Consider the following 24,785-nt stretch of genomic DNA (forward strand, 5'->3'; position numbering starts at 1 on the left):
ATTTGGAAACGCATCAGGGGATCTACAGAATAAGCACCGAGCCATTCATAAAGTTGCCTCTGGGGTTATGAATTAGGGAAAAGCCATGTGAGAGGACATTTGCTTTTTTTTTTTTTCTATTCTATAAAGAGTTGTATCAAGTATTACTATTTTGATTCAAAAACTAATCATGAGAAAACAAAAATGTGTATGAAAACATTGTGTTGCGGTTATAGCTGATGTTTGGAAATGTGTTTGCACATACAGGAACAAGCTCGGAAGGGGCCACATTGCTCTGGGACCCAGGGGTGCCACAGACATGAGAGAAGATAGGAGGGGGATACTCTGCCCATGTTCATACTAATTCCAAGATACAATTTTTACAATACAAATCTAACAAACAGCAAAGCAAAACTCACATGGTGGGTGACTGAGCTCCCTGACCAGGGCCACTGTGTGCAGAAGCCTGACCCCTGAACCCCACCACAGTCATTACAGCATTATGGCACAAAAGATGGGTATGCCATCTTGAGTCCTGGCTGAGCCAGTACCGGTCCAGCTCTATTAACGGGCCTGGGAAAGCAATGAAAGATGACCCAAGTGCTTGGGCCCCTGCCACCCACGTGGGCAACCTGGATAGAATTCTGGGTTCCTGGCTTCAGCCTGGTCCAGCCCTGGCCATTGCAGGCATTTGGGAATGAACCATCAGATGGAAGTTTTCATGCTTACCTGTTTGCTCTCTCCCCCTCTCTCTCTCTTGCTCTGCCTTTCAAATAAATAGAGAAATCTTCAAAAAATTAAATAAATGTATTTGGGGGGGAGAGAGAAAGAGAGTTCCCAACCACTGGTTCACTCCCCAAATGCCTGCAACAACCTGTGCTGTGCCAAACCCGGGATCGCTACACAGGTGACAATAACTTAATCACTTGAGCCAGGGTCTGTCTGCATTAGCAGGGAGCTGGAGCCCGGAGCAGGAGCTGGGACTCAAACCCAGGTAGTCTAACATGGGATGTGAGTGTCTGCACAGCTATGCCAAATGCCCTCCCCGAATGCCCCGCTTTGTACAGTGGCTTCTTACCCCCTTCAGAGCTGTGTAGACAGGCACAGTGACATTCTTGTAGACAAGGCCAGAGAAAGGCCCAGGAGACGTGAGGGCAGGAGGGCTGGAAGCTGAGGTGGGGAAAGAGGGAGAGATGAACTTAAAGGCGTCACTCTGTAAGAGGACAGGGAATGGCCGGCGCTGCGGCTCAATAAGCTAATCCTCCGCCTTGCGGCGCCGGCACACTGGGTTCTAGTTCCAGTCGCCCCTCTTCCAGGCCAGCTCTCTGTTGTGGCCCGGGAGTGCAGTGGAGGATGGCCCAAGTGCTTGGGCCCTGCACCCCATGGGAGACCAGGAGAAGCACCTGGCTTCTGCCTTCGGATCAGTGCAGTGCACCGGCCGCAGCGCACCAGCTGCGGCGGCCATTGGAGGGCGAACCAACGGCAAAGGAAGACCTTTCTCTCTGTCTCTAACTCTGCCTGTCAAAGAAAAAAAAAAAAAGAGGACAGGGGCTGGCGGATCAGTACTGCCAGGGGGCCCTTCAGGAGCACCCTGGGTGGCAGACCTCGGGAAGGGGCCAAGGCCTCTCCCTCTTTCCCTTCCCCACTGACTTCCTTAGGGGACAACGGTCCCCACACAGTCAAGGATCCACCATACTGGACTCCAAAAGTCTTGTCCCTTAACCAGTTTGCTCTCTGTGCGAGGCTTGCACAGGGCCTCCCTCTCTGAGGTGACTTACAAATGCTGCGCCCACAGGGCACTCCCACCACCATGGCCAGAGGCTGGCGTTCACCCGTGTCAGGCACTTGGGGCTCCTCCTGCCCCACAACCTTTTGCCCTGCAGCAGGGAAGCCTCTGCAGGTGGGGAGCTGGGCTGGAGGACCCCCACCCCCCTAGACACCTCCCAGCTCCATGAATGCTACAGCCCTGATGGCTGCCCTAGTCCCCCTAGCTCTTCCCCATCCCAGAGAGTCACTGATGCTGGATCTGCCTTCCTTACCCCTCCCAGGGAGCCCCTGCCATGCGACTATACCTGCTGGGGAAGGAGTAGGTTCCAGAATCTCCCCACCTTACCCAGCACAGTCCCTCCCAGCCTCACTGGGACTCACCGCAGCAGGCAGCATTACTTCTGGGGGGCACATCCGAGAGCTGCATGCCTGACATGGCCACAGCGTAGATCCGGCTCTCCTGGAATGAGAGGCCCCAGGAGGGTCAGGCCCCGGCCCCATCTGGCACTTGGAAGTTAAAGCCTGGCTCTGGAGGCAGGCAGAAGTGAGTGCACAGGCCTGGCCAGTTCCTAGCAGAAGAACCCTGGGCAAGTTCTGTCATCTCTGAGCCTCTAAGACAGGCAACAACACTGACCCTTCATTCAGGTTGCTGTGAGAGTCAAATAAAACAAGCAGTCATCTAACACCCGAGATACAGGCAGGTACTTCACAAAACCCATGGAAAATCTGTCTCTCCCTCTCTCTGTAATGCTGCCTTTCACATAAAATCTTAAAATAAAAAAACAAAAAAGAGGTCAGCAGGCAAGCAGATCAGAATCGCACCAACTGCAGAGACCTGGAGTAGCAGGTGCCACTCCAGCTGCTGGGGGTGCTGATGGCTAGGAGGCTGAGGTTCCCTTGGAAACTGGCAATTTGGAACCCAGAACACACTCTGGTTGGGTCTTAGGGTCAAGCTAGGGACCCCAGAACCTCAACATAGAGGATGCTTCTATGAGAGAATCCTTCCCTCCACACTCTGCCCCACAGCCCCAGGGAGTTGATTTCTCCCAAACAACCCGCAAAGACCATCCAGGCTTCTCCAGGCAGGAATACAAAGCCTGCTCAGGTGACGGGTGAGTCACACAGGGGAGGTCAGGCCCTGGGAGGCACCGGTCTTCCCAGCTGGGGGCCGGTATCCGGAGGCAGGGTGCTCCCAGCCAGGGGCCGGTACCCAGAGGCAGGGTGCTCCCAGCTGGGGGCCGGTATCCGGAGGCATCTCGGGACAGGAGACCAGGCAGAGGAAGGGCATCCTGCCTTGGGCCAGTGCACGGAAGCGGGCATCAAAATGATGATTTCTGCCCTTAAACTCAGGGCAGGCCTCTGACCTCGCAGAGGAAATGAGGGGCTCAGGTTAAGCAAAACAAAGGACCCTCAGAAAAAAGGGTCCTCAAACAGCTAAACCTGCCTCCCTGGAACCGTTGGGCTCAGATCCATCCTCAGGGACCCGGCTGTCCTCCCCACGCCCTCTGGTTTTCCCTCAGGGGCAAACAGAAGATCAAAAACAGGAGACAAATTCTCCTTCAACTGCAAGGCTCGACGCTGCCCCTTGCGGCGGCCGATGTTCATGCGCGCTGCCTCGCCAGAACATTTATCCGGGTCCTTCTCTCTCCCCTCCCCACCCCAAGCTCTGGACCCGACAGGGCAGGACCAGCACCACTTCCGGCAAAATGGCGGCCGAGAGCAGCACACTTCCGGTGATAGCCGCTGCGCCCTAGTGACGTTAATTTTGTGCTGTCACCTGACTGGATGAAGAAATACCTAGGAACCTGGAAAAGCGTTGTTTTGGGAGTGTCTGTGAGGGTGTTTCCCAGTGTGACAGACTAGTGCGTAAGAAGTAGGTGGGAGGCCCGGTCTCGACATGGGCGACCCCGTGGACAGGCAGGGGTTGGTCTGGACAGAATAAATACTCCGGCAGCTGGGGCTTGCTCGACTCCCGCTTTGGACGGCAGCTGCTAGCCTTTGGGCTCCAAGTCCTGCACCAGCGGCCCACTCCTGGACGCAGGCCCTTGGCCTTGAACGCAGTTACACCTCAGCTTTCCCGGCTCTGAGGCCCTGGCTGGGTCCGAGACACAGTCTCAGCCTAGGGAGAACCTGTCGTGGGACTTCTTAGCCCCTGTCATCACACAAGCCAATTCTAATAAACCCACCTGCATAGACCTTTATCCACATCCTATTCTGTCTCGACAGAACACGACAACTATGGCCCTTTTGCCACATCCTTTGTCCCCGGCTCACCCGCGTCTCTTCTTTAGGACTCTGACTACGAAAGCAGCTAGCCAGCAGCCATGGCCTGTAGACTGGCTGGCCCTGGAGCCGCTGCACTCTCCCATGTCCCAAGCCTACAGGGGCCAAGAGTGTCCCCGAAGCAGCCCTTCCAGGGAAGGCCCCGAGGGTGCTGCTGCAATGCAGGCTTCCCAGGAGCAGTGTGGGGTGGTGCCACCTGCTGCAACCCTCATTCCCCCAGGCTGCTCCAGTTATTGTATTGCCAGGCGTGGGCACTCACATGTTCCTTGCGGTACTGCCTGATGCTACTGGAGCATCAAGACAGACCACAAGCCAGAAAGCAGCTGACATCTCGTGATGTCAGAACATCCTCATGTGACCACGCCCCGCCCAGTTTAGCCAGTCAGGTCATCCCTATCTCCCTTGCGCCAGCCCTCTTCAATGATTCTGAAGCAATTCCACTGAGTGTCACTTCACCCAATGCTAAAAGTAAGGAAATTAAAACAGCCAGCGTGTACAGACCACTCACTGGGAACTGCTGTTGCAAGGAAAACTAAGGCATAGAGGTTCAATAACAAGCCCAGGGTCACTCAGCAATTCAGCCCCAGAGGTGGCACCTGGAACCTGTGCTCACCACCACACTACACCACTCAAAAGAACTACAAAGATGAATTGCGTAAAAAAAGGTGCACAGTCCGTGAGGACCCAGCTCGATGGGCGGCACCCAATGAGCACTCAGGAAGTGACAGCTGCCACTGCCCACCTCATTTCAGGGGCAGGTCCCACGGCCCCACCTCCCGGGACCATGTGAGGATGGAAGCCTCATGTGCCCAGCGTGTGGACATGCTCAAGGCATGGTGCTCCCGTCACCGGCTCTGCCCCTGTGCCCAGCCCTAAGGTGGTCTCTTACCCAGGATGGAAACCGGTGCAGGGGCGGCGTGGGTGGCTTGCTCCCCAGCTCCACTTCCTCCAGCTCGGCTCCGGAGGCCTTCAGGCTCGCTCTTATTTCCTTCTTCCCTGCTGGTGGCGGCTCCTCCATCTCCATCTTCTCTGGTTCTTCCCAGATCTGAGCTGGAGTCTTCGGCTTCGGAAGGCCAGAAGGATGGAGGACCGGGAGGACCCCAATCTCAATGCGCACCGTGTGGTCCAAGTGTCCAGGGCCCACCTGGGGCTGGCTGTGGTGCCTCTTGGCCAGCTGGATGCTGTCCCGGGGGGTGCCGGGAGCCCGTGCCTTTGGAAGGGTCAGGCTGCTGCCAGGACCACCTTCCCTGACAGAGGTCTTGGTTCCAGGGAGCAGCCCTCCCCGAGCCATGAACAGGCCCTCACCCCAGGAGGCTGAGCCGCATCTCGGGGCGCGAGCTTTCACGCACAGCCGACTGGGAGAGCCTTCTCTTCCCAGGTGGGGTTGAAGGGTCTGGGCCTCTGCTGTTTTCCCAGATTGGATCACACTGGGACAAGAATCGTCCGAGGGGCTTCTTGCTTCACAAACAAGGTCCTTGCTCTGCAGGGCCCCTGGAGAATCTGCAGGCACAGACAGCTTGAAACCCTGAGCCTGGGGACCAGGGTCCTGCCCCACAGGCTGGGGGCCTGGCTCAGAAGGGACAGAATCCTGCTCTGGGGATTTCTGGGAGGACATCAGCTTCCCTGAAGGCGCCATCCGAAGAGCTGTGGTTGGAACAAAACCAGGCATATTGAGAACTCCTCTGATTCAGCCCCACATCCCACCTGTCGTGTGTGCAAGCACATTGCACACGTGTACACATACAAACACACACACACACACTCGGCCACCTACCTTCTAGTGCTTCCTGCCCACACATGCAGACACCCTGGCCCACCTACTTTGTAGTGCATCCTGAACACACAACACACACACACACACAGGCACACCCACCTACCCTCTAGTGCATCCTGAAGGGCTCCCACCTGCTCCACCAGGTGCCGATTACAACTTTTCAGGTGCTGATTCTCTGTTTCAAGCTAAGCAAAAAGAAAAATGAAGATTTAGAAATACCCATCCTGGGGCTGGTGCTGTGGCGTAGCAGGCAAAGCCACTGCCTGCAGCATCAGCATCCCATATGGTATGGGTCACCAGTTCACGTCCTGGCTGCTCCACGTCTGATCCAGCTCCATGCTGGTGTACCTGGGAAAGCAGCGGAGGATGGCCCAGGTACTTGGGCCCCTGTACTCATGTAGGAAACCAAGAAGCTCCTGGCTCCTGGCTTCAGATCAGCCGCTGTGGCCATCTGGGGAGTGAACCAGCAGATGGAAGACCTCTCCTCTCTCTGTCTCTTCCTCTCGGTCTATAACTCTGCCTTTCAAATGAATAAATAAATCTTAAAAAAATAAAAATACCCATCCTACAAATTCAGACACATAATTCAAAATAGGGTTAAAAGCCCAAGTCTCTAAAACAAACAAAACAGGTGGTGTCCCCACCCCCCTATCATTGAGGGGAGTCTGGCCTCCTCCCTCCCTCTCTGCCAACTGGTTTGCGTGGGGATGGAATTCCATTTGGCAGCCCCCACACTTCCTTTTCTAGCTATTTTTAACCTTTAATAAAATCGTGTTATATGAGAGTACTTCAAAAAGTTGGTGGAGACTGGAATTCCATTTTTGAAATGCTTGTATAGCTTTTCTTTATCTGCTTCCATGAATGTTTTGAAGATCCCTGGTTTGCATGGATTTCTAAAAATGTTTTGCATCAAATAAATTTATCTTTGAATTCCATATTCCACGAACTTTTCGGAAAACCCTCCTATAACACAGAAAACTGCACCCCACGTCACTGAATAGCTTATGTGCTCTGAAATGAATGCTCACGGGCACATCACCCAGGTTAGGAAACAGAAATTCGCCAGCAGCCAAGATAACTCCCTGCCTTGCCCCTGTGCAATCACAAATCCTTCTCTCTGTGCTAACAGCAGCCTGCTTCTAAGCTTACTGGACTCACTGCCCTGCCTGCAGGTACCTCCACATTAAATCAACATTTTATTGAGCATCGAGTATCAGGAGTCAGTGCTGAGGGAATGTGGAGGCAAAGCAGGTGTCAGTTCTGTCCCCAGGAATCTGCACTCCAGCAGGTGACCTGAGAGGTGCACTGAAAGAGAGGACAGGGCAGCAAAGTGGGCCACGCCCCCTGCAGGTGCAAACCACCTGACCAAGAGGAAGAGGAAGCAAAGAATCACGTCGGTCCTTTTCCAGTCTTGTGACCTTTTTCCTTTTATTTAGAAAGAGGCTGGTTGTTTTTGTTTATTTAGTTTTATTTCTTTGAAAGGCAGGAAGACAGAGAAGACTGACAGAGAGATCTCCCATCCATTGGTTTCCTCCTCAAATGCCCAAAAAAGCTGGGGTGAGGCCAGGCTGAAGCCAGGAGCCAGGAACTCCATCCAGGTGGCTGGAGTGGCAGGGGCTCACATACTTGAGCCATCATCTGCTGCCTCCCAGGGTGCACGTAAGCAGGAGGCTAGGTGGGTAAAGAGCTGAACTCCAACCCCAGGACTCTGATGAGGGACATGGGTATCTCCAGCGGTGCCTTAACTGCTGCACCAAACACACACTCCAGAAAGACGCTGTTCCGTCCGTCCGTCTGTTCATAGCACTGCACTCCCACATTCACTGCAGCAAGATACGGAATCAGCCTAAGTGTCCACCCAAGGATGAGCCAATCAGGGAAACGCAGTTATAAACACAACAGTCTGTTATCAACTCACAAAAAGAACAAAAATCTGACTTTTGCAGCAAAATGGATGGAACTTGAAATCATTAAACGAGATAAGCTAGACACAAAAAACCACTCTCTGTTCTCTCTCAGCTGCAGAAGTTAGAAAAATGTTAAGTACTTGGGTCCCTGAACTTAGAAAACCAGTCTCCAGCGGTGGGAAGCAGTGAAGGGGGACAGAGGGAAGTTGGACAAGAAGGCCCACAATGGTCGGGAAGAAGTAACAAGTGCTGTGTGAGACTTCAGTTCACAATACTGTATTCTATCCTGTGTGAGGAACTGCAAGAGAGGAGCTGGCAGGCTCCACACAGACAGAAAAGATAAGGAACTGGAAAGGCTGGCTGCCACGGGAGTGGTTTACATTGTTTATACAATGCTAGAACACTGTACTGTACAAATATGTAAGTATTACATGTTAACTGGAATGGGTTTTTTTTTTTTAATATTTATTTATTTGAAAGGCGGAGTTACTGAAAGGAGGAAGACACACACACAGATAGAGAAAATCTTTCATCTACTGGTTCATTCCTCAAATGGCCACGACGGTTAGGACTGGGCCAGGCCAAAGCCAAGAGCCTGGAACTCCATCTGGGTTTCCAACGCGAGTGGCAGGGGCCCAGGTACTTGGGCCATTGTCTGTTTTCCCAGGTACATCACCAGGGAGCGGAATCAAAGTGGAGCAGCTGGGGCTCGAACCAGGGCTCATATGGATAATGCTGGCCCCATAATTCAGTTTTTATTTTTTTTAAGACTGATTTATTTGAAAGGTAGAGTTATGGAGAGAGAGAAAGGAGTGGGAGAGCACGCTCGCCTATCTGCTGGTTCACTCTCCAAATGGCCCCAACAGCCAGTGCTGTGCCAGGCCGATGTCAGGGGACAGGAGCTTCTTCCAGGTCTCCCACATGGGTGCAGGGGCCCAGGAACTTGGGCCATCCTCCATTGCTTTTCCAGGCGCATTAGCAGGGAGCTGGTTCAGAAGTGGATGAGCCAGGACTTGAACCGGTGCCCATATGGTATATAGGTGCTTCAGGCTGCAGCTTAACCTGCTGAGCTGCAGCACTGGCCAAATTCAAAGTTTTCAAAAAATAAAATGAGAGGGGGCCGGCGCTGCGGCTCACTAGGCTAATCCTCCGCCTGCGGCGCCGGCACACCAGGTTCTAGTCCCGGTCGGGGCGCCGGATTCTGTCCCGGTTGCCCCTCTTCCAGTCCAGCTCTCTGTTGTGGCCAGGGAGTGCAGTGGAGGATGGCCCAAGTGCTTGGGCCCTGCACCCCATGGGAGACCAGGATAAGCACCTGGCTGCTGGCTTCAGATCAGCGCGTTGCGCCGGCTGCAGCGCACTGGCCGCAGCGGCCACTGGAGGGTGAACCAACGGCAAAGGAAGACCTTTCTCTCTGTCTCTTTCTCTCTCACTATCCACTCTGCCTGTCAAAAAAAAAAAAAAAAAAAAGAGAAGGGAGGAAAAAAAAGCAATGAATGGATAGAGAGGGAAAGGGAGACAGAGGTTCCTGGGGAGCTGGTGGGGAGAAAGAATGGAGAATCATCAGCATTTGGTGGGCACAGAGTTTCTGTGTGGGGTGAAGAGTTTTGCAGGCAGTGATGATGGCCGCAGGACACTGAGAACGTACTTCACACCACTGGCCGAGGCGTACACTTGAAATACAGAATGGCAAACTGTGTGTACAGAAGAGCATTTCACAAGGTTCTCCGAGGGACCGGTGCTGTGGCGCAGCAGAAACCACCACTTGCAACACCATCATCCCACATTGCAGCTCTGGTTCATTTCTGATCCAGCTCCCTGCTAATGTGCCTGGGAAAGCAGCCAAAGATGGCCCAAGTGCTTGGGCCCCTGGCACTCACATGGGAGACCTGGATGGAGCTCCAGGCTCCTGGTTTCAGCCTGATCCAGAGCCCGCCCTTGCGACCATCTGGGAAGTAAAATAGTGGTGGGAAGATCTCTTTCTTTCTCTCTTTCTGCATTTCAAATAAATAAACACATTTCTTTAAAATAAATAAATAAAAAGATGAAGAAGATGGAGGAGAAAGTAGGAGTGGGGGGGGGGTGTCTGTGTACTCAAAGGAAACCCAGCTTCCATGCGACACAAAGTGCATCAGGAGCTATAGGAAAACCCAATCAAGGCAGACGGACAAGCTTCTGTGTCCAGGCTGATGAGGGCAGATGGTGAACATCCGGGCACCAGCAGGGGGCGGCAGGGAGCCCTGGGGACCAGGGGCAGCCTCATCCCCCTCCCAGGCCCAGCCCCCAGGGGAGTTTTGGACTCACCTCTGCTAACTTTAGTGTCACCCACTCCTTGATCTTTGCAGCTTTTTCTTGAACGATTTTTGCTTCCTCAGCTCTCATTTGCTTCTGCGAAGAAAGAGAGGGCCTTGAGTTAGCCAGGAGCCACCAGCAGAGTGAAGAGCTACCGGCGGGAAGTCCTGGGAAGAAGCAGCAAGTGACTGGGGCGGGAGGAGTGACCCGACAGAAGAATAAATCCGTTTTGATTTTTTAAATAAGATTTACCTAGTTTTATTTGGAAAGCAGAATTACAGAGACTGGGAGAGAGATAGAGACATCTTCTATCTACTGGTTCACTCCCCAAATGGCTGTAACAGCTGGGGCTGGGCCAGGCTGAAGCTAGGAGCCTGGAACTCCATCCAGGTCTCCCCCATGGGTGCAGGGGCCCAAGCACTTGGGCCATCCTCTGCTGCTTTCCCAGGCACATTAGCAGGGAGCTGGATCAGAAGTGGAGCAGCCGGGACTCAAACCAGGACCCATAAGGGATGCTGGCATTGCAAGGTGGCAGCTTAACCCCCTGCGCCACAATGCTGGCCTCTCCATGAACTTTTAAATAATTTTGATTTCTTATTTGAAAGGCACAATATCTTTGTATTAACTGTACAGACAACAAGTAAAAACAAGGTTCAATGGTCACATACTGAAGTAGGTCCATCAGAATAATCAAGGGTGGAAGATGACTGTAAAGGGGGTTAGAATCGAAAGAGTGACCTAGGACAGAGTGGGACATAGACTTTGATCCTACACACGGGGCTTGTTTGCTGTGGGACACTAGGAAAGCAATCTAATCCCCATGAGCCTCCAGGCCACCCCTAAAACAGCAAATGCACTGCACAGTGCCATCAGTTCCACAATGAGCAGACTTTAAAAATTCATAGCAGGAAAGGGTTTAGCTCATGGTTAGGATCCCTGCACCCCACATGGGAGTAACTGAGTTCAACCCAGGCTCCAGCTCCTAACTCTGGTTTCCTGCTAATGCAGTCCCTGGGAGGCAGTGGTGACGACTCAAGTCGTTGGGTCCCCGCCATCCATATGAGAGACCTGGGTTGAATTCCTGCCTTCTAGCACTGGCCCCTCAGCCACTGCAGCCATCTGGGGGGAGTGACCCTACAGATGGCAGCTGTCTTTCCCTCTTACATTAAAAAAAACATTTTGAAACCTCTGCATAGTATCTCCATGACACTCATTCCCCACACCCATCCTGAAGATCCCTTATATTCATGGCTTCTTATATTCATGTATTCAGCATTCCTTCTCTTCTAATCTTGATCTACTGATGGCAACTATAAAACGATTTTTTCCCTAGCTTAAGATGCTTTAGCAGGCATCCTTTTGTCCACCAATCCCCAGGATGCTGCCACTTCTCAGAGCCAATCACGAGAGAAGAGAAAGACAGGAAAACTGAGGAGAGATTCCGCAGGCCGAAACTCCCCCGTGATTTTTCGGGAATACACAGTGCTCCGTAGCATACAATGGCACAACCACCGAGGGAATGCACAGTGAGTGCCCATGAATCTGCCAGGATGGAGAACACTGACACGGGAACTTAAAGATCACCCGACCATGCAGGCATCTGGCATAGCATCCCATGCCACAGCACCTCGGTTCGAGTCCCAACTCAGCTTCTGATTCAGGCCTCCTGCTGATGCATATCTTGGGAGACGCAGGTGATGGCTCAAATCATTGGGTCCCTGCCACCCAGGTGGGAGCCCTGGATTGAGCTCTCAGCCCTGCCTTTGGTCTGGTCCAGCCCCACCTCTCACAGCCATCTGGGGAATGCACTGTCAGTCTCTGTCATTCAAATAAATTAAGTGATTATAGTCATCTGACCATACTGTGGGTCCCCTTGTTGGAAAGGGATGGGGCTCTGGCCCCAGGGAAGAGCTGGGTAGGTAAGACCTGTGGCAGGGGCACGGGACGGAACCAGCAGGTATCTGAGGCGACTGCCAGAAGGCTGGGCAGAGGCCGAGTTCAGAAGTCCTCACCGGAGCAGAGGGGTTGACTGGCGCTGAAACGCTGGCCGGCGGCCTCTTCTGGGCTCCCACTCGCTCAGAGAGGTCAAGATCCCAGAAGAGGTGGCAAGTTTGGTCTGCTTTTTCAGGTTCACCGAGAAACTTGGTCAACCAGATGACCCAGTCTGGCCGTCCAGCTGTGCCGCTCCGGTCATTCAGCAGACAAGCCTCGTGTGCCACAGGTTGGCAGGGCACAGCGCGGCTCCCCTGCTGAGCACTGACCACGGCTGACACTACACGCCACTGACCTGGGCGACCACTTCCGACTCTCTATGAAGTTTTAGAACCTGTTTTTTAAGTCTGTGAGATGACCAGCAGCATCTTAGCAAATGCCCACAGCCAGACAGCGGCAGGGATCCAGGCCCAGGGGGTCTGCCTGCAAGGCCTTTTTCCTGCCACACCCCGTGCCCTGCTTCTACAGAACAGGTGTGAGAGGGAAAGGCTTTCTATCTCCACATAAAAGAGCACCCGAGACAGGGAGTTTCCCCGTTACTTGAGGGCGCAAGCAGGGGGACCTCGGGGGCCAGCTGGTGCGGCTGCCAGAGGCGGCTGGCGCCCTGTGCCCATCAGCCCTTACCTGCGCCTCCAGCTGGGCCTGCAGCTGGCAAATGAGCTCATCTTTGCACTGCACGGCTTTCAGCAGCTCCTGGTACTTGCGGGGCAGGCTGCCTGTGCAGTCCACGTTCTTCAGGCTGCACAGCTTCAGCTTCTCCTCCATCACGCCCACCTGCAAAGTACCCACGACGTCACGAGGGGCTCCCACCACGCCTGCGGTGGGGGCTACGGCTGGTAAAGGGACCATATCTCCTGCTGCACCAGCCCATGACTCCCAGACAGAGCCCTAACCCGGGGCGGTCTGGGCAATTAGTAAACCCTTATGTGGGCAACAGAGGAACTCATTGGGGCTACTCCGCAGAAACCAGCTAAGCCTGGGATGAGCGGAGGACAAACAGCAGCCTCCCGGGTGACTTTCCACCCTGCTGTGGCGAGATGTTTGCTGTTCGCTGGCTATCCACGGGCTGCCCCTTGCTTCCCAACCCCATTATCACTAGACGAGGCCCTGTCATTCACCCCACCAATGGGATCTGGGTGGAAATGGCACATCCTTTCTGGCTAAAGTATCCACACCTGGACACACGCACGCAGCTCCTGCCCTGCCACAGCAACCACGTGGCTGTGAGTTCCACATGTTCTGCAGTAAGATGGGGCATCCCCCTGCCCAGGCCCGACTGGAAGAATTCATTCATCCTTCCTTCCTGTCTCTCCCTCTCTCTGTCTATAATTCCTGTAACTCTACCTCTCAAATAAATAAATAAAATCTAAAAAAAAAAAGGGGGGGGGGACTGGCACTGTGGCATACTGGACGAAGCCTCTGCCTGCAGCGCCAGCATCCCATATGGGCACTGGTTTGGGTCCTGGCCGCTCCACCTCCAATCCAGCTCTCTGCTATAGTCTGGGAAAGCAGAAGATGATGACCCAAATCCTTAGGCCCCTGCACCCACGTGGGAAACCTGGAAGAAGCTCCTGGCTCCTGGCTTCAGATCAGCTCAGCTCTGGCTGTTGTGGCCATTTGGGGAGTGAACCAGTGGATAGAAGACCTTTGTCTCTCCGTCTGTCTGTAACTCTACCTCTCAAACAAATAAAATCTTTCAAAGAAAAAGAAAGAATTCATCTTCCACCAGCTGACCTTCGGTGGAGAGGCACCATGAGTGAGAAGGAACAAGATAACCCACTGAGGTTTCAGACCTATCTGCTACGGCACATAGCCCCACCCACCTGGACTCCCACGCCCACTCGGCACTGACTCCCATGCAAAGGCTCCTCATTCCCCCAGAAAGCTCTGCACACCTTGCTCTGTTCAGATCTAACATGACTGCTGCTTTTTCTCATCCATGAAGGGGCACCTCCGTGGCGTGCGTGTGTGCACGTGTGTCCCAGGGAAGGGCCGGGAGAGGCTGACAGTCCTTCTGCCTGCACGTCTTGCCCATTCCCTCCCCCGTTACCTGGGTCTCCGCGTTCTCTGCTCTCTGCTCCGCCTCCAGCAGCCTCTGCTCCAGCTCCTGCATCTGCTCAAAGAGGAAGGGGGTTTGGGGGTGCCCTCCTGTGGACATGTCATCAAGTGCACCGGAATCTACCGTGCAGACGCTGTGCACAGCCAGGCTCCGCCACCACCCGTCTGCAGGGGCTCAGAGGTGTCAGGCTAAGGATTTCCACGCACTCCTCGGCTCCCTGACGCCAGGTTCATGTGGCAGGAGGAGGGGGCATGGCTGCTGCCCACGCTGCTGGCTCGTTCACCCTCGTGCAGGGCAGCGGGGTGGCCATGCTCCCTGAGCGCTGCAGTCCCAATGCTGCCTTCAGCCTCCTGTCCCCAAGGCCTTGTTCCTCTCAGCTCCAGGTCGCAGGCCGCACTACACGGCGGCTTGCCCATGTGCCACCATGGACCACGCTCTTACATGAGTCCACTTCGAGTAAACAGTAAATAAATGTTCTTCAGGGCTGGTGTTGTGCTACGGTGGGGCAAGCCGCTGCTTGCAACACTGGTATCCTTTACCAAAGTGCCAGTTCAAGCAGCCAGCGCTGTGGCATAGCGGGTAAAGCCACCACCTGCAGTGCCGGCATCCCATATGGGCACTGGTTCAAGTCCCAGCTGCTCCACTTCCAATCCAGCTCTCTGCTATGGCCTGGGAAAGCAGTAAAAGACAGCCCAAGTTCTTGGACTCCTGCACCTGCGTGGGAGACCAGGAAGAAGCTCCTGGCTCCTGGCTTCAGATCAGTGCAGCTCCAGCCATTGTGGCCAACTGGGGAGTGAACCAGTGGATGGAAGACCTCTCTCTCTTTCTCTCTACCTCTCCTTCTCTCTGTGTAACTCTGACTTTCAAATAAATAACTAAATCTTTAAAAAAAAAAAAAAAGTGCCAGTTTGAATTCTGGCTGCTTTGTTTCTAATCCAGCTCCCTGATAACACACCTGGGAAAGCATCAGAGGATGACCCAAGTGTTTGGTCCCTTGCCACTCTTGTGTGAGACCAGGATGGAATTCCTGGCTCCTGGCTTTGGCCTGGCCCAGACCTGGCTGTTGCAGCCATTTGGGGAGTGAGCCTGGAGATACAGGATCTCGTTCTCTCTGTCACTCTGCCTTTTTAATAGACAGATTTTTTTTTTTTTAAGAAAAGTTCCTCTCCACTCAGACTATCTCAGTGGCTGGGACAAATACTCCCTCAACCACTCTGAGACATCGCTGCCTGTGACTGCATGGGGCCACCTCATTTGATGTCTATAATCTTACAGAAAAAGAAAGAGGCTCAAGACATGTTTCAAAAGAATTCCACCTTGCTGCCAGGAGAGCTGTGGCCTCCAGGCCGCAGGAGCCTGGCAGTGTTGGGTTCTCCTATCACGCAGCCCACGCAAAGGCAGCGACGGCCTTGCACAGGGGAGCGCCAGAGACCAGATCTCAGCTGCGGCCCTGAGGGCTGCTCGGGAGCCCGCAGCGCACACGACATCTCTTGTAAGCTTCAGGAGCGCATGGCTGGGTGGGTGGAATGTGGGCTGGACGTCGGCGCCCATCCTCCTGCTGCCAGGCCACCACCATGCGCTGCCTGCACTGCGCAACGTCACATGGCGGCCCTGCACAGGTGGGCCAAGTTCACAGCCAACTCTAGGCCTCACGGCAGCCACACGGCTTCCTCCTCCCCAGCCCTGTCCCAGAACACTATGTACTCCTCGTGCATGCAAAAAGCTACTTCAAACGTTTGCGGAAAGCGAAATTAAAAGCTAAAGCTAAGTTTACTTTCATGTAAAACAATTCTGAAATCCACGCACACGAGGGGTTTTCAAAGAGTTCATGAAGGAGCGACATGTGACCTGGCAACAGAGCCAGTGGTCACAATGCCCACTTCCCACATTCGGAGAACCTGAGTTCGAGTCCGGACTCCGCTCCCGATTCCAGCTTCCTGTTAAGGCACACCTCTGGGAGGCGGCAGGTGATGGATCAAGTACTTGGATCCCTGACACCCAGAGTTTCTGGCTTCTGGCTTCCACTTGGCTCAGTCCTAGCTGTTGACGGCATTTGGGGCATGAACCAGTAAACAGGAGATCTCTGTCTGTCTCTCTCCCTCCGAATGAATGAATGGTTTAAAGTTCACAGAAGGGGCCTGTGCTGTGGCATAGCAGGAAAAAGCCACTGCCTGCAGTGCCAGCATCCCATATGGGCACTGGTTCAAGTCCCAGCTGCTCCACTTTTGATCCATCTCCCTGCTAATGCGCCTGGGGAAGCAGTAGAAGATGGCCCAAGTGCTAAGGTCTCTGCACCCAAGCGGGAGACCCGGAAGAAGCACCTGACTCCTGGCTTCGGAACGGCCCAGCTCCAGCCATTGTGGCCATCTGGGAAGTGAACCAGTGGATGGAGGACCTCTCGTCTCTGTCTCGACCTTTCTCTCACTCTTTCAAATAAATAAATTTTTTTTTTAAAAAAAATTAAGTTCACAGAAAATATATATGCATGGATTCCAAATTTTGTAACAAGATTAACATTTTTAAATTCATGTTTCCATACAATTTTGAACTGCCCTGGTACCAACCAGAAGCACAGTATTCCCGCCCAGTCCTCCGCCCAGCTGGATGGGCCAGAGTCCGGCGCTGTGCCAGCTCCCGCCCAGTTCTCATCTCTGCGGATTTGGCCTTTTCGCCAGCCCCTCAGCCTCCGCCCCTGGGCCCGCACCAGGCCTTGGCTTCACTGGTGAAGAGCAACCCCTGCTCTCTTTTCAGCTGCAATCCTGCTTCCCTGGATGGGGGGGTGGGGGGGTGGGGGGGGACGAGCACGAGCCTGGTGCTGGCCAACGGCACCTCAGGTCTCAGAGTTCTCCTCCTAAGGTAACGTCCTGTGTCCTTGCTTCCTCGCTGGGCTTGGGGAGACATAGGAGCTTCTGTTCATGTCCCTCTAAGCGACAGCTGGAGCCATGTTCATCTGCAGATCCCAAGTAAAACTCAAGGCTCAGAACTCCTGGGACAAACTGCCCCTGGCGCTCCCAGCAGCCAGACCGCCTCTGCCAGGCACTGGTGTGCACCTGCATGCCCTCTCCTCCCCTTCCTCAACTGGGCTTCACAGTCGGGATCTCCTTCCCAGCTCCTGCTCAGGGCTATGCTGGGACCGGCCAGATTCATGTATCCATCAGCGGCAGGTGGACTTTCTCAGGTCAAACAGTCCTTGGGCCTGCCCTAGAAGAGTTTCCTGACCTTCACACAGTTGCTAGGCAGCTACGGGGCAGATAACAGCACAGTGCAAACCAATCTTACAGTTACAGGGGTTGCTGCCCACTGCAAAAAGAATTCTACTTGGCGGTGGTGGGCAGGGTGGCATCGGGCATGCTGGTTGGCGAGATAGGGCTTCAGAAAAACTTGTGGAAAATGGGATGGGGCAGGAGGCTAACCTAGTGACTAGGATACCATGTCCCCCATCAGAGTATCTGGTTCAATTCCTGCCTCAGGCTCCTGACTCCAGCTCTGTGCTAATGCAGGCCCTGGTGATAGCTCAAGTAACTGGGCTCCTGCCACCCATGTAAACTGAGTTCCCAGCTTGGAACTTTGCCTCTGGCCCAGCCCCGGCCATTGTGGGCACTTAGGGAATGAACTAGCAGATGGGAGTGCCACAAAAAGCCCATCGAGGTCCTGGGAAAACAATGACAATGACAAAAATAAGGAGTCTGGAAAATTAGCACAGACCAGAAAAACCTAAGGAGACACGAAAGTGTAGTGTGTGGGATCCTAGGCCAGGAAAAGGACACTAGGGGAAAAATGAAGTGAAAAAGTAATTTCATTTTGGTGAAAAATTTTGAAATTTCTGCAGTTTTTTCATCATATGTATTTTCCATGGATTTTTTTTTTTTGAAGATCCTCCCATGTATGCTTTCAAAACTTTCAAAAAAAGTTTTTTTCAAAACTTGCACCAAAAGAAACTTGCTCTTTTAAAAATAAAGATTATTTTTATTTGAAAGTCAGTGACGGGGGTGGGGAGAGTCCGTGAGTGGAGGAGAGGCCAGCAGCGCGGCACTGCAGGCTAAGACGCCACCTACGACGTCCACATCCCATCGAGGAGCTGCCCTTCCCTGTCCGAGCTCCTCCACTCCTGATCCAGCTCCCCGCTAATGCACCTGGGAGGGAATGGATGACGGTTCAAGTGATTGAGTCCCAGCTACCCACATGGGAGACCCAGACTGAGGTCCAGGCTCCTGGCTTCGGCCTGGCCCAACCTCTGCTGTTGCAGCCATTTCGGGAGTGAATCAGCAGATGCAAACTCTCCCTCTCCCCTACCACCCAGCACTACCACCCCTTTCAAGTAAATAATTAAACCTTTAAAAAGAAAAAAGGAGACAGAATGAAGAAGCAGGAACTCCATCTGGGTCTCCCATGTGGGAGGCGAGAACACAACCTCTGATCCATCACCTGCTGCTGCTACCCTGGGTCTATGCGACCAGGAAGCTGGAACTGGGAGTGGAGCCAGGATTCGAACTCATGCACTCTAATATAGGATACAGATGCAGACGCACCAAGTTCTTAACTCCTATGCCTGCCGCTTTATGCATTTTTAAGCTGAAGTATTCTTTTTTTTTTTTTTAAATGACGTATTTATTTATTTGAAAGGCAGAGTTACAGAGAGGCAGAGGCAGAGGCAGTCAGAGAGAAAGAGGAGTCTTCCATCCGCTGGTTTACTCCCTAAATGGCTGCAACGGCTGGAACTGGGCTGATCCGAAATCAGGAGCCAGGAGCTTCTTCTAGGTCTCCCACATGGGTGCGGGGGCCCAAGGACTTGGTCCATCTTCTACCGCTTCCCCAGGCTGTGGCATTGGAAGTGGAGCAGCCAGGACGTGAACTGGCCCTATATGGGATACTGGCACTGCAGGCGCTGGCCCTAAGGGCATATCTTTCTTCTGTAACCTTGCTTACAGAGCCAAACACCCAGGGACTAGTGTTCTGGCATAGTGGGTAAAGCTGCCACCTGTGGTGCTGGCATCCCATATGGGCACGGGTTCAAGTCCCAGCTGCTCCACTTCTGAACAGCTCCCTGCTGGTGCATCTAGGAAAGCAGTGGAAGATGACCCAAATGCTTGGGCCTCTGCACCCACGTGGGAGACCCAGAAAAAGCTCCTGCCTGGCTTCAGATCAGCTCAGCTCCAGCCATTGTGGCCATCTGGGCAGCGAACCAGCAAATGGAAGATCTCTCTGTCTCACCCTGTCCATGCCCACCTGCCCCTGTAACTCTGCATTTCAAGTAAATCCTAAAAAGAAAAAAAAGTCACACACCTGGAGGCCAATGTTGTAGCACAGGGAGCTAAGCTGCCACCTGAGATACTGGCATCCCCTATCAGAGCGCCAGTTCAAGTCCTGGCTGCTCCACTTCTGATCGCACTCCCTGCTAATGTGCTTGGGAGAACAGTAAAGGATGGCCCACCCAAGTGAGAGACCTGGATAAAGCTCTGGACTCCTGGATTTGGCCTGGATCCCTGGATTTGGCCTGGACCATCCTGTGTGTGTGTGTGTGTGTGTGTATCCCTCTCCCCTTCAAATAAGTAAATCTTTAGATAAATAAACAAATAAAGAGCCACGCCTTCAGCCCTGAGACACTGGTGCTATGGCCAGGGCTGCCGTGTTTGGGTTCCTTCAAAGGGCTCCCTAGGACCGCGTCCTCAGCTGTCCTCTGGCGTGTGGGTCTGGGGCGGCGTGCCAGCCGAGGGAGTGTCAGGTTCCGGCGGCTGACCGGGATCCACTTTCAGCAGCTGCACAGCAGATTCCCAAGCGTCCCAGAACTGGCTGCAGCAACCTGATGAAAGGCCCTTGGCACCACCTGGCAGTTAACCCCATGTCCACAGCTCCCTGTCACATGCGGCCACGCTGTGAATCATCAGCCCCACGGTGACAGGAGCAACGGGCATTCTCCTACACCTCCCAGAAGAGTCCCGTCACGCCAAGCAGGGGCCTGAGCTAAGAGCCACGCCATCCCGGGTTTCAACTCTCCCTTTTGCAAGGAGGTGCGTCTTCCCACTGCTTGGCACCCAGTGGAGAGAATGGTACCGGTGACAGCGAAGGCTCGGGACCTCGCTGACCCCACTACTCTGTGGCTCGAGAAAAACCCCTTCAATTCTCTGTGCCTTAGTTCCCTCACCAAGGAGGGGAGCAAGGTAGCATCCCCCTCCTGGGGCTGACGTGAACACGACATGTGAGGCCCCAGGCCTGGGCCTTGCAGTTCACGAGCAGCTGCCTGCTGACTTGTTCCTACACAAAGATGACACTTAGAAGGGGGCAGACCAGTTGGCCAGAGACAATCTGCTGCTCACCTGCTGTCCCGGCATAATGAGCGACAAAGCCTCCTCTCCCTTTCTCTCCAGGGTGTCCTGGTTTAGCGGACAGATCACATGGTCATCTCACTGACAATTCACCTTGAGACAGAACGGGTCCAAGGGGCCAGCACTGTGGCACAGCGGGTTAACACCCTGGCCTGAAGCACCAGCATCCCATATGGGCACCGGTTCGAGACCTGACTGCTCCACTTCTGATCCAGCTCTCTGCTATGGCCTGGGAAAGCAGAAGATGGCTCAAGTCCTTGGGTCCCTGCACCCACATGGGAGACCCAGAAGAAGCTCCTGGTTCCTGGCTTTGGATAGGCACAGCTCCAGCCGTTGTGGCCATTTGGGGAGTGAACCAGCAGATGGAAGACCTCTCTCTCTGCCTCTCCTCTGTGTTAATCTGACTTTCAAATAAATAAATAAATAAATCTTAAAAAAAAAAATGGGTCCAAGCCAGAGGATGCTGACCACAAGCCTAGAGAGGAAAGACTTGTGCGTAGAGCCCATGGGGCTGCTGTTGGGAGCACTTTAGACGTACTAACCACTAAGATGTCCCAACAATCCCAGAAAGCAGGTGCTACATGTATTCCTGCAGGATACTGCAGCACAGAGGTCAAGTCACAGGTCACAGTGAGATTCAAAGCTGGGATAGTCCCAGGCACTGTTAGCCACGCACTCCCCTGCCTCGCACATCCAAATCTCACCTGCCACGTGAAAATCCAGATCCTACATATAAGTCTCCACTTCGGGGTTGGTTGGTTGTTTATTTATTTATTTTTGGCAACTGTTCTAAGACTTTATTGTCCAGCAATCAAAAGTATGCATTTTTCTACATAATGTACTAAGAAGCTATTATCAGGTGTGATTTTTCATCATTCATTTCTGTGCATCTGCTTTCTTGACCACTTCTTCATTTCCTCTTCCAAACTGTCACGTGCCACACTTGAGTCAATGAAGTACTTTTAAACATGACAGCCATAGGGCCGGCGCTCTGGTGTAGCAGGTGAAGCCACAGCCCACAGTGCCGGCATCCCATATGGCATCCCATATGGCATCCCGTCACATTTTCTGTGAACTTCGTGAAGGCTGTTTGTGGGTATGCACATACCTTTAAGAGCAGATCTCCACTCTCTAGATGGATTATTCTCCAAAATGCTTCTGCAGGTAGCTGTTTAGAAAGCAGTTCCCCACAGAAACATACAGAAGGGGGTCCGTGTGCCAGAACCGCCCATCCAGGCATGCCAAGATAGTAACCGTCCCCTTAAAGACCTGTTCCACCCCAGGACCCTTACATATGAGATCTGATCTCATTCTCAACATAACTCTGAGAGGTAGATTTCTGTGTCCCTGCCTTAGAGGCAAAGGGACTTGCGGGGTCTGGCCCGCAGCAGGGCCTGCTAGGCCTGGCTCCGAAGCCTGTGTCCTTGTCACCAGGAAACCAGGCTGCCTTCTGTGGCTGCTATGCTGACGAACTGGCAAGCAGCAGGGTGAAGATTTCTCTTCTGCCCCACATGGAGGGAGAAACTTTAAAAGGAATGACAGAACCTCTGCTGGAGCCACAGCCACTCAGCAGGTGATGGAAGACCAAGATGATCTCTACCTTTTTTTCAAAAATTATTTTTAGTCTTTTTATTTGAGAGGCAGACACAGAGCTTCCATCTACTTGTCCACTTCCCAGATGCCTGCAACGGCTGGGACAGGGCTGGGGCCAAAGCTGGGAATTCAACCCAGGCCTCCCCCACGAGTGGCAGGGATCCAATTGCTTGAGTCATGAGCTGCTGCCTCCCAGGGTCTGGATTACCAGGAAGCCGGTGCCAGGCACTGAACTCCGGCACTTAGATACGGAAACTGGCATCTCAAACATTGCATCAAACGCCTGCCTCAGATCTATTTCATTTCTTGGGTGTGTCCCAAGAAGAGGCAGAGCAGAGAAAAATGCAAGATGACAGCTTGGCAAATCACTCAAGAGTTTGTTCTTCAAACCAAAGCCCCACCTCGGGTCTCACCGGCACGTGTGCAAAAGCATCTTATTAAACGCTGACTTTCCCCAACTCTCCCCTCTGGCTCCGGCCCCCTCTGCAAGGAGATGAGGCCGTGCTCTGCCCGCCAGCACTCACCTTGTCAGCCAGCAGCTCCCTGATCTTGCTGGCCTGTAGGCGGAACCGGAAAAGCTGTGTTTCCAGGGCCAGGCAGCGTTTCTGCCAGTCCACGCTAGCCCGCGACTCCACCTTGACTTCCGCCATGATGGAAACAACTTCTGGATCTTCCAAGGAGGCCTAGGAACCAGCGAAGTGAGAGAGGACAAGATAAGCAAGTGCAACTCCACCACAACTGGTCATGACAATGTGGTCATAAACGGAAGCAGGGAAGTGTGCCGGGGGTGGTGCTTGGGGAAGGCTCCAGGGGGGTAACAGAATCGCTCAGGGTCATACAGCTAACTGGGGGCAGAGCCCCTGCTTCCTGCTTACTTCTGACCCTACTACCACGACAGACATTAGCTGGGGTAAGAATGCAAAGAAAATAGAAGGGAGATTTACCCAGATGCCCTCTGGATAGGTCTCAGAGAAGACACACTGGGTGGAAGATGAGAAAAGAAGAATGAATGGCCGGCGCCGTGGCTTAACAGGCTAATCCTCTGCCTGTGGCGCCGGCACCCCAGGTTCTAGTCCCGATTGGGGCACCGGATTCTGTCCCGGTTGCTCCTCTTCCAGGCCAGCTCTCTGCTGTGGCCCGGGAGTACAGTGGAGGATGGCCCAAGTCCTTGGGCCCTGCACCCCATGGGAGACCAGGAGAAGCGCCTGGCTCCTGGCTTCGGATCAGCATGATGCGCCGGCCGCGGCGGCCATTGGAGGGTGAACCAATGGCAAAGGAAGACCTTTCTCTCTGTCTCTCTTACTGTCCACTCTGCCTGTCAAAAAAAAACCAAAACAAAAAACAAAAAAAACATAAGGTCGGGGCCGGCGCTGCGGTCTAACGGGTAAAGCCTGCAGTGCCAACATCCCATATGGGGGCTAGTTCAAGTCCCAGCTGCTCCACTTCCAATCCAGCTCTCTGCTACAGCCTGGGAAAGCAGTAGAGGATGGTCCAAATCCTTGGGCCCCTGCAGAGACCCGGAAGAAGCTCCTGGCTCTTGGCTTCGGATCGGCCCAGCTCCTGCTGTTGCGGCCATCTGGGGAGTGAACCAGCAGATGAAAGACCTCTCTCTCTCTGCCTCTGACTCTCTGTATTCTGCCTTTCAAATAAATAAAATAAATAATAATAATAAAAGGTCTATTGGAGTGGGTGTTCAGCCTAGTGGTTAAGATGCCTCTTGGACATCAGAGTGCCTGAGTTCAAGTCCCAGCTCCATTCCGATTCTACCTTCCTGCTGATGCAGCCAGCACTCAGCACGTGCTCAGGTCCCCCCACACGCCTACCTTCCTGCTGATGCAGCCAGCACTCAGCACGTGCTCAGGTCCCCCCACTCGCCTGAGAAACCTGGGCTGGGCTTCCAACTCCTGGCTTCAGCCTGGCCCTGCTCATCCCAGGCCACTGTGGCTATCTGGGCAGGGAACCAACAAGCAGACGGGAACTCTGTCTCTCAAATAAATAAGTAAATGAACTTAAAAAATAAAAATCACAAGCTTCAAAATTAATCAAATAAAACCAAAATAGCAAACAGGGCCCATGGGCCTGAAGACAACAGCCCAACAATCAAGCCACTGATGGGTCTGGTGGCTGAGGCACTCAGTTCTGGGCTCCTCCGAACACTGGACACATGACCTCAGCCCTGCTCTCCCAGAGCTGTCATCCCAAACAATCCCGACATTGTGGCCTCCCGGCCATCCCCACCTCAAAAGACTGGGACCAACTGGGACGGACAGGAAGACAAAAGACAAAAACAAAGCATGACCTTTGCTGAGCTAGGATCACAGCTGAGAGACAAAACAAAACCTTGGGGCGGGAAGCTCCGTGTTTGATTTTCTTTATCCTTCAAGGAGACTTTGCTTTTCCTTGCATAAACAGAAGAAGTTAAAGATCTGAGACAAGGACCTGGGAGCCTTGCGACCTATCCCCAGGGCTAAGAAATCCCAATAAAAGTACCCCAGTGAAACCAAAGGGCCGGGGAACTGCAGAGCTAAGTTTGATTCACCGTAATTCGCTCTCACTGATGGCCAAAGCTGCTGCCCGAGTTCCACGGACAGAGGGAAAACCCAAGTTAGCAAACATCTCTGGAAATAAGATCTGTCCCTGGTCTCTGCCTCGTCCTGATAGCTTAGCTGACACTCGGGCTTTAGGGAGCATTTTCTCCAGCCAAGCATCTGCATGACCTCACGTTTCTGAACCGATCAAGTGGCCTGGTTAATCCTCTGCCCGCCTTGGAGGTGCTGGCAGGTTCCACAGCTTGCCGCGGCATGTGGGGAGAGCCGAGC

At 53.4% G+C, this 24,785-nt stretch overlaps 1 protein-coding gene across 1 annotated transcript in view; it reads right to left on the reverse strand.

Annotated features, from left to right (window-relative positions):
* The window catches only part of PLEKHH1 (pleckstrin homology, MyTH4 and FERM domain containing H1), a 53,018-nt gene that overhangs the window by 23,546 nt on the left and 4,687 nt on the right, over positions 1-24,785 (reverse strand). Inside the window, exons 2-9 of the mRNA XM_062181147.1 lie at positions 22,491-22,649; positions 14,042-14,104; positions 12,616-12,765; positions 10,012-10,095; positions 5,907-5,988; positions 4,919-5,673; positions 2,128-2,206; positions 1,058-1,149 (exon numbers count right to left, since the gene is read on the reverse strand). Of these exons, the coding sequence (XP_062037131.1) occupies positions 1,058-1,149; positions 2,128-2,206; positions 4,919-5,673; positions 5,907-5,988; positions 10,012-10,095; positions 12,616-12,765; positions 14,042-14,104; positions 22,491-22,616 (1,431 nt within the window). The 5' untranslated portion in view covers positions 22,617-22,649. The remainder of the gene's footprint in view (positions 1-1,057; positions 1,150-2,127; positions 2,207-4,918; positions 5,674-5,906; positions 5,989-10,011; positions 10,096-12,615; positions 12,766-14,041; positions 14,105-22,490; positions 22,650-24,785) is intronic.

Source organism: Lepus europaeus, chromosome 22 (genome assembly GCF_033115175.1).
Source record: "Lepus europaeus isolate LE1 chromosome 22, mLepTim1.pri, whole genome shotgun sequence".
Classification (NCBI taxonomy): domain Eukaryota; kingdom Metazoa; phylum Chordata; class Mammalia; order Lagomorpha; family Leporidae; genus Lepus; species Lepus europaeus.